We start from the raw sequence: 15,940 nt of genomic DNA on the forward strand, positions 1-15,940 counted from the left end.
CAAGTAATGTGAACAGGAGTGGGTTCCTCCTGATTCAGATTGGATCGCCTGAACCGGTAGCCACTCGCTGTTGATGTCATGATGGCATCACAGATCCAGTCTGATCGGTGCCGGTCCATGGGCACTGCCATCATTTTGGGTGATTTTTCCCCAAATTTTTTACTGTTTGGAAGTTTTTTTTTTCTGCTGCTGCTTGAAAAAGGGCTCTTCCACCCGCCCTGAGTTTATATTTACCATTATTCGTTCACCCAAAGCACAGCTGATCAACTTCTCAGCTGTGTTTCGGGCTGATAATAGCTACCCACCCCTGAATGTGAACTACTTGCACATTCAAGTGATATCTGATTTCAGGTGTGACAGCCAGTGATCACATTCTCTAGCCTAATTATTTAATTTAAATTTCTTCTGATAAATGTGCATTTCTCACCAAAAAGATAAATAACCAAAATTAGTAAATGTGGAAATTGTTTAGAGGCACCCTCTTAAGTTTACTCTTTTATCAAAGTGAAGCAGAAAATACCCCGAAATGAATTTACCTTCAACCCGGATCACTCTTTCCCTGAACATTTTTGCCAGTTCTGAATTAAAATCCTTCTAAAGCAGAATTAGTCGATTCTAGCATATTTTTTAGTGATCAGGACAATATGAATGACTGAAGTTTGTAATTGTAAGGTTTAAAAGAATTGATATTCTTCTTCCACTTTCTTTTAATGGTGAACTCAGATGCTGTTGCCAGTCCATTACAAATCAATGCTCTCTATGTTGTCTTCCTATTTTCTGCAGGTCTCAGTAGAAGCATTTTAAATCACTTAGAAAATGACAATAAAATTAACACTGAATTTTTTCAATGAATAAAACCACCACCACATTTTCCGAGATAAATTTATTTTTATTTTAAATAAAAGCTTCTTCTAGTAGCTGTAGCCACTAATTATTTCCTGTTCATTGTGGTCAGAGTGTTACTGATTTTAGCTTTTTTTTATTAGTCAACCCTAATTTCTATCAGGAATATCATTTTCTTTTATTTTCTCTTTAAATTTTTAATTTAAAAGTAGCATGATATTTTTCAAGGAAATCAAAAACCAATAGCTTAAAGCCCCATCCTGTTGGGAAAGGCAATTAATTAGGGAATAGTTAGGATGCTATGAACAGATCACAATTAGAGACTGACGCTACACTTGGGAAGCTTCTAATTAAAGTTAGAAATGATTCTTTGTTAATCAGAATCTAATTGGAAGTATCACAGAAGGATTTTTGCTAGTCAATCTTCTATTAACTGCCATAAGGAACAATATTTAATTCTACTCCTAACTAACTGCAATTCTTTAGTATTACTAAAGAGCCCTGGGTCACAGCCACTTGAAATAAGAAAACGCACTTAGAGATTACTGTGGCTCCCAAAACCCTTCCTGGGGCTACAGTTGGATAATTATTGTATAATTTGTAGTGTATTGCACAGTAGGCCACCTGCTCTACTCCGGCAGGATGCTGGTTGCTGCGAAGACCCCTCTCCAACTTCTGCCAAGGTTTGAAAATTCCCTGTCCTAATGACAAAATGCATCAGCTACTCAAGGCAAATGTTAAGATGTATGAATTCGTTTAGCAGATGAATACAACTTTAACAGGGGTGGGCTCCTCTCAGTTTGGGCCGGTTTGCCTTAATCATTAGCGACCCACTGGGGACATTATGATGACATCACCGACCAGGTTCAGTTGAAGCCGGTCCATGGGTGCTGCCATCTTTATTTTTTTTAAAAAAAAAAATTCTTCTGAGCATGTGCAGAAGCCGAGTTTCCGGCACTGTACATGCGGTCACCAACTTGTTTTGGCTTTTTAAATTTTTTTCAGCACTGCGCATGCGGACACGCACAAATGCGCAGGAGGAAGCGAACCGGCAGTGATGTAAGTTAGAACCCACCCCTGAACTTTAACACTGGTAATTGAATAGCACCTGAGGGCAGCAAGCTAGCATAGGAATGAAGAACAAGCCAAGTTGTACAAATGTTTTTCAACAAAGGGAATGTCAGAGGGACAGCTGTTCCTCCTACCAGTATCTATCATCTGAGGTCTCACTCTGACAGGAACAGTCCTGATTGTGTTTTTCAAAGATGATGACACAATTCCACCCATTCCTCATAATTACATATCATCAGCATACTCAATATTTTTCTACCACAGACCCTGCCAATTTAGTTTTCCATGGCTTAAGTATTTGCATTCTGTACTGTATTTTTCAGTTGCTAACCAACCCACCACTTTTTCAGTGTTTGCCAAGTAAGCAGAACTTTGCCAAATGTGAACCCTTCTTAATGCTGAAAGACATTCCGAACCGTCCGTCACCAGTTTGTAGCCAGCATGTTTTTCAATTCCTCTGGCATGCTAAACAACATTATAGAAACATTAATGGAAGATTAAAACTATCCAGCAAAACTTTTTGGTCTATATGAGGTTTGTTTCTTAAATACTGAGAAAACGTCATTAATTATCTGAATGTTTTCAAGTTGTTGTGGTTAATACACAACTACAGAGCTGGTTACAGTCAGGATGAAAATACACTTAAAAGTGAGAAATGAATTCTTTCTCATTTTTGAATTCTCGTAATAAATAGAGAAACAATTGCTGTACGGAACCTCTTAGAAGAGGAAAACACCAGTTTGGTAAATACTGACCTAGTTCGGGTGGCAACTTACTGTATGTCATGTCAAATCTATTGTCCGCTTTGACAAAATGTTCAACTAATATTTCAAACATATGGCATCATTTAGTGGAGTAAACACTGCGATGCTAAAAATGGATATGGAGGCTAACAAAAATTGCTACTGTGTAGTTCAATTATGACAGCACCATGTGGCTATGAGGCAGAAGCTGCATATGAATGACTTAGGTGTGTGACTGAACATCCATGGTATGAGATTTCTCACACAAAAAAAGCACAGTGATTAGGTGGTTAGCCTAACAAGGGTGTGAAACCATGCCATGCAAATGGTTGCAACCAATTAAAAAGGAAAAAAGGTGAAGCTGATAATTGCACTCAGTATCACTATGAAACACTGAAAAGAAAGCCTTTCTTCTTTTCTCTATCAGTAAAATGAAGTGAGAATGAAGGGGGGGATATATATTTTCATATATATTAATGAAAAATAAACTATAATAAGGCAAAATATAGCATAAATGTTCATTATAAGGCTAAAATTAATCCAAGAAAAAGATGTTAACTCTGTTGATGCCGGCAACCATATTGTGCCAGGCTGCCAGCACAGATACTGAAGTTGAGGCTGAGCAAAGTGCTATCAGTCCAGAGAAAGACTGAACATAGTTGACAAAGAAATATATTCTGAAAAGGGAGGCAGGGAAGGACAATAGCAGATAACTATGGAAGAAAGGAAATCAGAAAGAGGAAGGAATCTCAGAAGCAGGGAAACAGAGAAAAGTGCACGATCAGACATAGCAAAAGCCGGATTTCTAAAATATGTAACAGGGATGCCTGAGAAACATGATTCCATTCACCATTTCAGTTACAACTCTCTTTAAAACAGCCATACCTCACACCTTTGGTCTCCTGCTTTTGTAGCAATCTCCCTGAGAATGTGTGCCCATCCCTCCTTCTCTTCTCTAACGGGCTTTTATTGCTTAGATTTAATACAAATCTAGCCCGAAGGACCCCAGGAGAATGAACCTGTCACACTCCCATACAAGAAAAAGTCCTGTGGCTGCCTCCCTCTTCAGTTCTAGGTCCATGGAAATCTGCAGTGGCCAAGGTCTTATCAGTTTTGCTTCTGTGCCCCTTTAAGGGAATAGAAAGTCCAGGAAAGCAACAGAGTACCGCCTGACCTTTTTTCCTGCTGTACAAAGAATAGAAGCAAAGCTTTTCCAGGACAAGTAGCTCTTATATACAAACAAGGATTTCACCTGAGCTTCTTCTCAAACCTAACAGCTGAAGGAATAGGTTTCCCTCCAAGTCTAATTCCAGTTACAGGATTAAAATTTTGATGCTGAAAGTTAATTATTATGGGGATGGACTGGGGAATAAACAAAAAAAAATGGCTTTATCCCATCTTGCTTTTGAGATTCACTTTCCAATGCCAGGCAAATAGAACATCAATCTGAAATTCTCTGTCAGCTATATGTGGTCATTATAAATACTTCAAATTAGAAAGTTGTGCCCTAAGATTAGACAGAACACAAAATTACCCATTGAGCACTACAGACATTTTTGACAGAGGCTGCCCATGATTCCATTCAGAATAAGAAGACAACAAGCTTTCTGATGAACAGGTGATCAATGTTCTTTACAAGGGACTATCAACTCCTGCAGTCGTCTGCTACCCACAATCCTGCCTCTGACAGCAACTCCTGAGACAAGGGGGAGTACCCAGCTCTTAATTTTCTACAAGCCAGTTGCAGATTTGAAAACCTATCATTACCTACTGGATTCCTTTAGCAGCAATCATGCCACTACTAATATTTCATGTCTCCTCAGGAGAGCATTCCAGAGCAGAAAAGCTGCCTTCCTCCTCCAATACAGTGGAATCATTTTTCATATTGTGTTGTAAAACTTCAGATTCATTCTCTTCCCGTTCTTCTGCTTTCTGCTGCCGAAGAGCCTGGAGACGTTCCTCCCTAGCCTCCAGGAATTCCTGTGCCCCCTCACCCACTACGAAGACAGTGTCGGCCACACTGGGTGGTGCTTCGACTGGATTATGGTCATAGGAGAAAAGTCGTAGGCTCCGCAGGTGACTCAAGTCAGGGAATTCAGTCAGCTTGTTCCGGTCAACATCAAGAATGTGAAGCTGACTCATGCAAAGCAAAGGTTTTGGGAACTCCTGAAAACGGTTTCCATACAGCCAAAGTCCTCGAAGACCCTTCATGCGCGGCAAGCCACTGGGTAAGGTTTTGAGACGGTTGTCTCCCATTTGCAAGGACTGCAGTTCAGGCATCTGGAGGAGAACCTGGGGGAAGTGGTACAAATAATTGCTCTCAATCCACAAGGAGCGGAGTGTCTTGAGTTGATGGAACGCCGCAGGGAGGCCAAAGAGGCGGTTGCTGCCCAGATAGAGCCGAGTCAAGTTGGGAAGGTGGCACAAGCTTTCGGGCACTTCCTCCAGCTTATTAAAGTCCAGGGCCAGGATGCGCAGCTCGCGCAGCCCGCCAATCTCCTCGGGCAGCACCGTGATCCCTGTGCCGCTGATGTAGAGCTTCTGCAGAGTGCTCAGAGCGCAGACCGGTGTTGGCAGCTTCCTCAGGTGGCGCCCAGAGAGCTCCAGCATCTGATCCCCTCCGCTCAGCTGTTCTTCGGCCACCGATGGCAGCCGCTCCTCCCTGCCTGAGGAACCGCCACTGCCCATCCTCAGAGATGAGGGAAGGTGTGAGCAGGATGAATGCTGATGCTACCTCCACCGGGAATCCTCCAAGGCATGGCAACCGGCTTTGCTTCCACCAGCCCTTGAGGCTGGCTTCCACCTTGAAGGATGCTCCGGTAGAAAATGAGCCCTGCCAGGCCGGGTCCTCTTTCAAATCCCTTCCCTGTGCCAATCAGCTGGACTCCGAGATGTGGCTCCTAGACTCGCCATCTTTGACCCCCAGGCCGGGAGGGGCGCGTTGGGCGTTCCCGGGCATCGGATGGATTAATTTCCAAGAGTCCGGCTGCCTGCCCGCTTCCGAGGACCAGCCCATCCTTCAACCTCGAAGGCTGGGGTCACCGCGCCGGCTGCCGTCCATAACCAGGAGGCTCAGGAAGGGAACCGCCAGCTCCGGTTCTTCAGTGGACCGGTTCCTCTAAGTAAAGACGGCGGCCGGCCGGCCCCGTGGGTCCTCCGCCTTCCCGGGCTTTCTCCCTCCCGGCGGGTCCCCGCTAGGTCTGGAGCGAGACTCCCACACACGAGCCGGGCGCCTAGCGACTCGGCGTTTCCATGGCAACCCCCCACGCGGGATGGTCCGCCTATAGCGAAGCCGAGCGGATCGGACGGGGCGGGGCTTAAGGAGTCGTTCTTCCCTCTCTTTCGTCGACTACGCGCTTCCTACTGGCACGCCCCCCTCCAGGGGACGGGACGCGTTTAGAGCCCGGCTAGGCAAAAAAAAAAAAAAGCACAAAGATGCATCCAAAAAAACGTCGGCTCCGCCTTTTTTTTTTTTAACCCGGCCTTCTGAACGACGACGAAATGGGCCGGGCTCCGCTTGGCTTGGAACCGCGATGGGACTCCGCCGCTCCCGCCGAATGCGGAGGCCAACCGGCCAGCTTCTTGCGCCCCTGCCACCGCCGCCAGCGGCTTCTTCCCAAAGTCTACTTTTGCATCCGGATAGGCAGCCCCGCCGGGTTGGGGGGAATCCTGTCCTTTTAATCTGCTACCAGAAGGGCAGCATCTCCATAAAACAAAGTTTGGGTTCTTGTTTGCCCCTCGGAATAATGATAATGATAATAATGATGATAATAATAATGATGATGGTGATGATAATAATAATAATAATAATAATAATAATAATAATAATAATAATAATAATAATAATAATAATAATAAAACAAAAACAGAGTTGGAAGGGACCTTGGAGGTCCAACCCCCTGCTTAGGCAGGAAACCCTACACTACTACAGATCGATGGTTATCCAACATCTTAAAAACTTCTAGTGTTGGAGCATTCACAACTTCTGGAGGTAAACTGTTTTATTTATTTATTTATTTGCTTACTTACTTGCTTGATTGATATTGATTGATTTTATTTTTATCCTGCCCTCTCCGAGGACTCGGGGCGGCTAATTGTTCTAACCGTCAGGAAATTTCTCCTTATTTCTAAGTTACTTGTTTAGTTTCCACCCAAAGACATGGACAAGGGTACCACTCTACTTTTCCAGTTTCCAGTTTCATTCATCCCTCCAACTTTAAATGTTTCCAGTAGGAGAGGAAGACTTCAGGATGCAACGGTTGCCTTCCAGAGGCTTCAGCTTCTATCAAACCCACCAATCAGAGATTTCTTTTAACAGATTATTGTTTAAAAAACAACAAAGCATTTTTTAAAAAAAAATACGCTGAAACTACACTATTTCCATTTCATCAATGCTGTTGAGAACTAGAATCTAATAAGGGTAGTTCTCAACTTACAACAGTTCATTTAATGACTGTTCAAAGTTACAACGGCATTGAAAAAATTGACTTATGACCATTTTTCATAATTATGAGCTTTGTAGTAGCCCCATGATCATGTGATCAAAATTTGGCAATTGGTTCCAATTTGGAATGATCGTGTGATCCAATTTGGCAATTGGTTCATACTTATGACCATTGCTGTGTCCCAAGGTCACCTTTTGCAACCTTTTGACAAGCAAAATCAAGGGAAAGTCAGATTCACCTAACAACCATATTATTAACTTATCCACTGCAGTGATTTACTAAACAATTGTGGCAAAGGTAGGTTGTAAAATGGGGCAAAACTGTAAATGTTTCACAACAACACAAATTTTTGGGATCAATTGGACATAAATCAAAGATTACCTGTATCTAAAGATTCAAAAGATTTCTTTGTAACTACTTGACAATAGTCTGAGGAAAAATGGCAAGAAATATTTTGTCAACTGGAAACATCATTTAAAAAATGAATATTGTATACAGTTGAGGAAGTCGGAGAAGTCATGTCCTCAAATTGTTCAAAATGACATGGCAAGGAAGCTTTCTGTCCACATTTCAAACAGATCAATTAGCTTCAAAGTTGAAACCTGTTTCGTTTTGTAGTGACAGTACATCAACTGGAATCTGCAGAACGGATCCATCCTTCCAGGTATCTGCAAGGAGAAGTTCAAAAATCAAGATGGGGCCACAAGTATACAATCAACGTGCTACCCCTTATTGTTACAATACATTAAAAAGGTGAGTTTTCAATTACCACCATCTTGACTTTTTAAATTTTACCTCTGGACACTCCTGCATCCTTTCCTGTAAAATACATGGAGGAGGTTGTACACACCCATCAAGAGCACATTCAGATTTCCACATGGACTGACTTGACATAGCATTCTGCTTAACCAATCTGACAAAGCATTTCTACCTGCTTCAACAATCTGGAAAAAGGCAATATTTACAGCCAACTGGGCATGACATTGTTCTTCCTATGGTTTTAGAGTGAACCATCTGCTGTAACATAAACACTGGCCTCTTGTCTTGCTACCTTAATACAGGAAAATACTACTTTTTCACAGATACCTACCAACACATAAATTACTTCTGTAGCTGTGAAACTGCTGCTACAACGTTTAGAGAGGTTGCTAGTATAACCGTATCTGCCATACTAATATAAAGATATGAAACTACCATAACCCAGTAAAATTAAATGAAAAATAAAGCTTCATTGTAATGTCTTCTTGCCTAGGGTTGTAAGTAATGAATCAGTAATCCCAAATAGATGCTTCTTTGGGTAAATGTTATTTTTTATTTATGGAGAAGTAAGCAAATACCTTTGCATCTATCTAACATGCAATAGTAGCAGATCATAATAACCATAACCATAAATGAATGCCAGCATTGATGGCACATGCACATTTAGCAACTGAAATACTGGAGATCCTTAATTAGCTCCCACAGAAATGAGCAATTAATTCATTTCTGAATTAATTTTATTATCATAGATTGTACTCTGAGAAGACTATAGCCAGAGAGATACTTATCCCACTTAGCTCATCCATCCCCAGGAGCTATCCCCCCCCCCTAGTTATTTTGGTACCAATCCCCACTGGTATTTTAGCTATTTTTGTACACACACATGCACGCACACATATATACAAACATATTGTAACATCATTGTGACACCCGCTTTGCATTTATTTCACTCCAGATGGTTGGGAAAAGGTGATGTGGATTCTTTTTCCGCAATTATATGCCCGCATCTCTCTGTTGAGTCAATTGCCATTTAGTAATATAGAGCTGGTCCACATGCCCATGTTCCTTTTTAGGCTCTAACATTGCCATCAACAATATAATCACACATGAAATATTCATTCTGTGGATAAACATAGCAGCATCTTATTACTCTTGTACAAGCTTCTACCAAAATGAAAAAGACACCAGCCTGTCCATTCACTGCATGGTGGACAATACCACAATTTGGGACGCTAACCCCTTACTCATTTAGTGACTTCATGGACTGCTTTTCTTCAGAAAATACAGCTAATCCATCTGGGAAAATACAAACACAGATATTCAGTGGGAGGGAAAAAGCAGAATGTGTGTGTCTCAGACAGAACAGCATAGCCAAGAGTATATTTTTGCAAGATGTATGAAGAGTCAACATGTTGAAGGTGGGGCCATGAGCTAGCTGACACATAATAAGTGAGTAGCAGTGTTCTCCTTTTCTTGCAACAATGATACAGTAGGTGGAATTTATCTTACAGTTTCCTTAAGAAAAAGGCTGCATTAGATACTAAGCAATTTAAACTTATCGCAAAAACTTAAAATTGTTAAAGAAACATTCAAAACAAAAAAAGTCGCAAGAATGGTTCCTGAAGCTTAAAAAAAGGGAAATATTAAAAACCACATGTTGAGACTATAAAATCAGCCAAGGCATAATCTTAACGGAGACTAGTTTGCTTTAAATAGAAATGCACAGTGCTTTCTTTCCTAATTTCAGAAGCCCTCACACAAACCACACCTGATCTAGGTCTTACATATACCGAGATGCAAAAATGATAACTTCTAAAACAAAAGCGTGGGATTGGCTAGGCAAAGGATACAACCATTGTAAGCCATCTCTCCTTTCTCCAGTTGGAGTAATGTGTTATCTTAATCCAAGCTCCAGTAAAAAATTTATTAGATGCCAGATGACCTCACACTGAACATATAGCTGCTCTGTGTTTTCCAGTAAGGCAGCAGCAATACTACCGGCTCGTGAAACATACACCAGAGTGAAAACTCATCCACTGGGGAAATGTGAGAAATGGAATTTAAAAAAGAAAGTACAATATGGCAGCTATTATTACTGGACAGAAAACTAAGAACAAAAGGACGATTGGTGTGCATTACACCTAACTCGTAAAGTCAGCCACAGTGTCTGTTCCATGCTGAAAAGGAATAATTCAGCACACAAGATAGTGGGGCTAGCATTTCTGTGTCTTGAATTTTCAAGCCTGCAAGAAGTACATTTTTCCACAGAGTCACACAAAAACCAGAAGGAATTCAATTTCAGATGTGCTTTCTGCAACTTCTGAATGTTTACTACCTCAAATCTGAAATCAACGAAATCTTGATTCTATAGGCAGGCTTGTCAGTTTGTGTATCACAAAGAGGAGTAAAGCAGCTTTACAGAATTATGTTTCATCCTACCCTGCAGGGAGACAAGAGACCCTTCTACTTTAGCACGCTGTTTGTGCGTATGATTGAGATCAGAGAGTTACCGTTATAGCCTTAGTACTTCAATGAATCTATATGCTACTCAAACTCTTGTGTTTATCTGTTTGTCTGTTTGTTCCCCCGAGTCTGCTGAAATGGTGCATTAAATTGCAACATTCTTAAATCAAGGTATTTAAAACCTGCTAATTAAAAAAAATTAAAAAATAAATCAGGATTCATTTCTCCTGTGGAATTGAAATTTCTACAACGTTCAGATCCATTCTAATTGAAAAATTGTGGATGTTGTAGCATCCCTGCAGTCAAGTGATTGTGATTTCTGATGCTTGCTGCCAGCTTTCCACAAGGAAACTCAATGGGGAAGCTGGCAGGAAATTGGAAGTAACACTTGCTCTCACTGCTTTTTTGCTTACCCATGGTCATTCTGGTCATTTGTTTAGATTAATAAATACTGATATATTACTGAAATTCATTTGCCACTACAATTATTTTTCTACTTATGAAAAATAATTGTATACTCTTTAAATAATCACCGGACCATCCAATATTGGGATAAAAAAATATGGTTGGCTTCGCATTTAATGTTCATTCTGATCACATTTGACCACATTACTGTATTTTTCAGAGTATAAGGCACATCTTTCCCCCCCCTAAAAGTGTTGTGGTTAGCTCTGTCCCAGCTCCTGCCCCAAGGACTGTGAATGTGGGGGAGACATCCACATGCTGCAGGCCTGTTTTGCCCCCGGTGGAATCTGCTGATGAAGCCTCCTCTGACCAAGAAGACATGAGTGACAGGGCAGAGGAGAGTGTGGCAGACAGCTCAGAAGGAGATCAATTATCTAGCTCCTCCTTGGATTCAAAACAAGAGTTAATGATACAGCCACGCATGCGGAGAGCGATGCATAGGCAACAACAACTGAGAGATTATTATCAAAGAAAATGAGGCCACCTGTGGTTGGGTGGGGCTGTGGTAATTAGTGAGGCTGCTATGAAGGATTATCTGATCGTTGTGTTTCGTGACTGCTTTCCTGACTTTGACCTTTTGTGTGCTGATTTTTCCCCACTTTGAAACTAAGCCAGAGCAAAGTGTGTTTCACTTTGTGAAAGAAGAAGGACTGTGAATTGCCTAACAGCTGCAAGCTAAGTATCACAGAACTGATAAGGGACTTGTACAAATTACCAGTTTGTTTGGAGACCAGTGCTCTTTGCTATACCAAAAGAGGGCTTAGGTTAAGTGAATTTTCATTATAAAGAACATTGTTTTGAATTTTCAAACGTGTGTGTGTCTGAAATTTGTACCTTTGAATTTTTGGGAGGAGTGTACCAGAGAGCCCGACAGAACAAAAAGGGGCTGAAAATTTGGGTGCATCTTATACTTTCAATGTAGCTTTTTCAAAGAATTTTTTTCCAGCCCTAATTAGGTGCTAACGATCTTCCCACTTCCTATTCCCTCCAAAGAAGGGTTTTTTTTCCAGCCCTAAGTCTTTGCAGGCTTGGTTTCATTCCTACTCCCTCTGAAAAAGCGATGCTTTTCAGCCCTAAAACAGTGCTAACGATCTTCCTGGCTTTCAGCATTTTTTTGTTGTTCCTACTTCCTCAGAAGCAGTTTCTCCTGCCCTAAGTCTTTGCAGGTTTGCTTTTGTTCATACTCCCTCTGAAAAAGGCTTTTTCAGCCCTAACCAGGAGATATAAAATAATGTGCTGAAACTGAAAAGACTAAGGATACTAGCCAGATGAATACCTGGTAGGTAATTTTTTCCCCTATTTTCCTCCCCCAAAACTAAGGTGCATCTTATACTCCAGTGTGTTTTATACTCTGAAAAATACGGCATCTCAACAAGGGCCCAATGGGTCACAGGTTAGGTTCAACTTGTAAAGGCACATTGCATTAGCTCTAATATTCCGTCATGTTTCACTTTTAACAGAATGGAACTACCATTTCACTATAGATGAGAAATGAAGGTCACCAAAATAAAAGAAGGATGGATAGGAGAAGATATCCCCCCAAAAGAAGCTGAGTGTCTGCCCTCCATTTCTTTCTGGTTTTGTGACACTTACATATATGACCAGGTCACAAGCATCATCTACTCAATGGCTAGGGTTGTGACTCATGCTGTACTAAAGACTAAGATTTATAAATAAAGTATGAACCAAATAGAACACTACGTCACAGATAAGTGGCACTTTTATCTTAGATAAAACAGAATACCCTATGGAAATTGACTAACTATCCTGGGCCTTGAAAGCTTAGAACTACGACGCCTAAAACACGATCTAAGTATTGCCCACAAGATCATATGCTGCAACGTCCTTCCGGTCAACGACTACTTCAGCTTCAACAGCAACAACACAAGAGCACGCAACAGATTCAAACTTAACATCAACTGCTCCAAACTTGACTGTAAAAAATATGACTTTAACAATCGAGTTGTCGAAGCGTGGAACTCATTGCCAGACTCAGTGGTGTCAGCCCCCAGCCCCCAACATTTCTCCCTAAGACTCTCCACGATTGGCCTCTCCAGATTCCTAAGAGGCCAGTAAGGGGCGTACATAAGTGCACTGATGTGCCTATCGTCCCCTGTCCAATTGTCTTTCCTTATCCCTTTTATCATATATATTCTCTCCTTTATATATATTCTCTTCCCATCTACTTCTCTTCTTTTTTACCTCCTAGCTATATATATATTACTTAATGTCTATCCTCTTTCATATGTATTGTATATTGGACAAAGAATAAATAAAAAATAAATAAAATAAATAAATAAAAATAAATAAAAAATAGATATTGTTCTTCCCTAACAGATTTGAGAAAGGTTTGGGCAAATGTAGTGATGGGATGTTTGGAAGTGGGAAAGAGAATGTTTCCCAAACCAGAACATCTAGGCATGTTGAAAGTGGCATATGCATACCAAGTGTTGTTCTTTGTGATTGCATTCACATGCATTTTTTCCAGTTCTTGAGCTAGCAAAGCCTATGCTGGCATAATCTATGCAGCCCCAACTGCCAAGGCCTAGTGTGCCTCTATCACAAGATAATGAACTGCTCTTAATGTTAAAAAAAAAAGGATTGATATTTAATTTTATTTATTTTGTCACATTTGTATGCCGCCCTTCTCCTCACGGACTGAGGGCGGCAAACAATAAATAATGAATACAAAGTTAATTGTATTGATAGATTTTCTCTGGCTTCATCTTCATAAGAACAAAAGAGCCATGCTGAATCAGGCCAAAGCCCATTGAGTCCAGCATTCTGTGTCACACAGTGGCCCACCAATTGTCCATGGGGATCTTGAGCAGAAAGAGAAGGCAAGACTCTCCCTTTCCCTTGACCTCCAATCCTGCCTGCCTCAACCAACATAGAGGCAGCTCTTGGACATCCATTTCAATAACCATCTATATGCTTGGCATCCATGAATCTGTCTAATCCTGCCTTGAAGCTATCAAGGCTGACAGCTGTCACGACCTCTTCTGGAAGTGAATTCCATAAACCAACGATCCTCTGGGTGAAAAAATATTTCCCTTGATTTGTCCTCACTTTCTTACCTATGAACCCCCTTGTCCTAGTATTGTGTGATAGAGAAAAGAATTTTTCTCTATCCACCTTTTCTATCCCATGCACTTCGATCAAGTCATCCCTTAAACACCATCTTTCAAGGCTGAAGAGACCAAGGCGTTGTAACCTGGTATCATAAGGGAGGTGCTCCATTTTCTCTCCTACCCAGCTTAACTTACCATCAGGAAAAGCAATCATATAATCATCTCTTAACATGCATTGAGACAAGTGTGGATAGGGATCTATGATGGAAGGTTTAGCTGGTTTCAAAGTTACTGGGTTGTTTTTTAAACACAGGTGACTCCTTTTCAAAATAGCCCAACTGATAGATCAAAGGAGAATTGCAAGTATTGGAGGTCAATGTTCCCTCTAATTTTTTGGGGGGGTGGGCGGAAAAGTATAGTGTCTGAGCAGCAGTCCCTTCGGGACTGGGCGGCACAGAAATAATAAATAAATAAATAAACAAACAAACAAACAAACAAATAAAAAACCCACCCTGTGTTTGCCTCAGAGAATTTCAAAATAAAATACTGTACTGTGTGTCTATAACAGTGAGCTCATAATAGGGCAACTCTATCAATATCAAAATGCCACTTAAATAGTTGAGCTAGTTTCAAACTAGATTTTGATTTTCTTTCTCTCTTCCTTACTCCCATTCTTTTTCTTTCTCTTTTCCTTCCTCTCTCTTTTCTATCTGTTCCTCTCTCTTCCTCTCTTCCTCTCTCTCTCCTTCCCTCTCACTCTTTCCCTCTCGGCTTCTGGGCAGGTTTGGAAAACTCTGAGTTGATGATGATTTTTAAGTGAGCGATTACTCACTGCTCAGCTTAGAGGGAACTATGTTGGAGGTGCTACCTTCTAGTACACAAAGCACTCCTCTGCTGCATTTTTGACCTTTCAATTGGCTTTGGTGTGGGGTGGGGAGGAAACTGTGGATCTAGCATACTTTAGTGTACGTCTGCAGAAACTCGTGTGTCTTGGGTTCCAAATCAAAGTGCCAATGGAAGGCCATGCCCAGCAACCAGAGGGAAGGGGCTATGTCTGCAGTGGCTAAGTGAATTGGACAAATCCCAGCCCAGCTGTACCATCAGCCACGTAACTGAGAAAGTATGAAAATATACAGCCACAACAAAAGTTGTCCCAGAAGGTGGAAAGTATCACTTCAAAATTGGAAGAGCTAAATATAAATTTAAGGTTCTTCTACTGTGAATTAAGGATGAAATGAAAGCAGTGTCATGGGGACAGGCCCTTACTTTTTGGTATCTACTGTGTGGTTGGAGAGATATAAAGTGCTCTTAGCTAGTGAGATGCTCACGTTATGTCACAAAGTTTGTACAGTTATAGAACCGCAGAAACTCTATAAAAACCATAACTATCCCAAATATTTTTAATCCCTGTTTCAAGGTGCTAATCTAGGACAGGAGGCATAGCTTCAATATATGTCTTAATTTCTTTAAAATAATACCACATAAAATAAAATAGATTTGTTACGACATTACAATTACTGACGCTCCTTCCTCAGCATGTGGAATGGTTCCTTGAAATCTAAAGACATCACTGTGCTTTTCTGAACCCTCAAAACCTTACCCTTAGACTGTTGACCTCACCCCATTCATAAGAGGTTTTTAAGGGGCATGCACCAGTATGCCTACAGTCCCTGTCCTAATATTCCCTTTTATTCGTATCCATTTCATGTATTCATAGTTATGTTTATATTTATAACTGTTACCTAATACATGCTTGGCTAAAATAAATAAATTTAAAAAATATTAAATGAGGATAAGATTTTATGCTGAAAGGAAACATAAGGATGACATGAATGTGAAAATAATTTCCATTGATGACTTGTGAGATTCCCTCCCCAGCAACATTTATCTGTAGCAAGTTCCTAGAACTTGTCTTGAGAAGGGAAAATGACGATTGTTCTGTGTCACTTTGCTGTGTGTCGAGGGAAAGAAATATCAAATATCAAATATCTGAATTTTTTTCTGAAACTGGGAAATCTTGAGTAATCTTGAGGTGCTAAACTGAGCTTTTGTTTCTCAATAGTAGCTGAATTATTATTAA

The 15,940-nt window shown here is 40.8% G+C and overlaps 2 protein-coding genes across 4 annotated transcripts in view; both read right to left on the minus strand.

Moving 5' to 3' along the window:
* Positions 1-868: 868 nt before the first annotated feature.
* On the minus strand, positions 869-5,877 carry LRRC10B (leucine rich repeat containing 10B). Its single transcript, XM_070767024.1, has one exon. The coding sequence runs from the start codon at positions 5,343-5,345 to the stop codon at positions 4,467-4,469; it is 879 nt and encodes a 292-aa protein (XP_070623125.1). The 5' UTR covers positions 5,346-5,877; the 3' UTR covers positions 869-4,466.
* A 766-nt stretch (positions 5,878-6,643) lies between these two features.
* Positions 6,644-15,940, minus strand: part of SAXO4 (stabilizer of axonemal microtubules 4) — a 38,952-nt gene continuing 29,655 nt past the window's right edge. For 2 of the 3 annotated variants that reach the window (XM_070767055.1, XM_070767038.1), the window contains one exon: positions 6,644-7,770. The gene's annotated coding sequence lies outside the window, so the exon portion shown is untranslated. Of the gene's footprint in view, positions 7,771-9,120; positions 9,158-15,940 lie in introns of those variants that run through there. The other variant, XM_070767047.1, reaches the window with a different exon arrangement.

The sequence above is a fragment of the Erythrolamprus reginae genome, chromosome 1 (genome assembly GCF_031021105.1).
Source record: "Erythrolamprus reginae isolate rEryReg1 chromosome 1, rEryReg1.hap1, whole genome shotgun sequence".
NCBI lineage: Eukaryota > Metazoa > Chordata > Lepidosauria > Squamata > Dipsadidae > Erythrolamprus > Erythrolamprus reginae.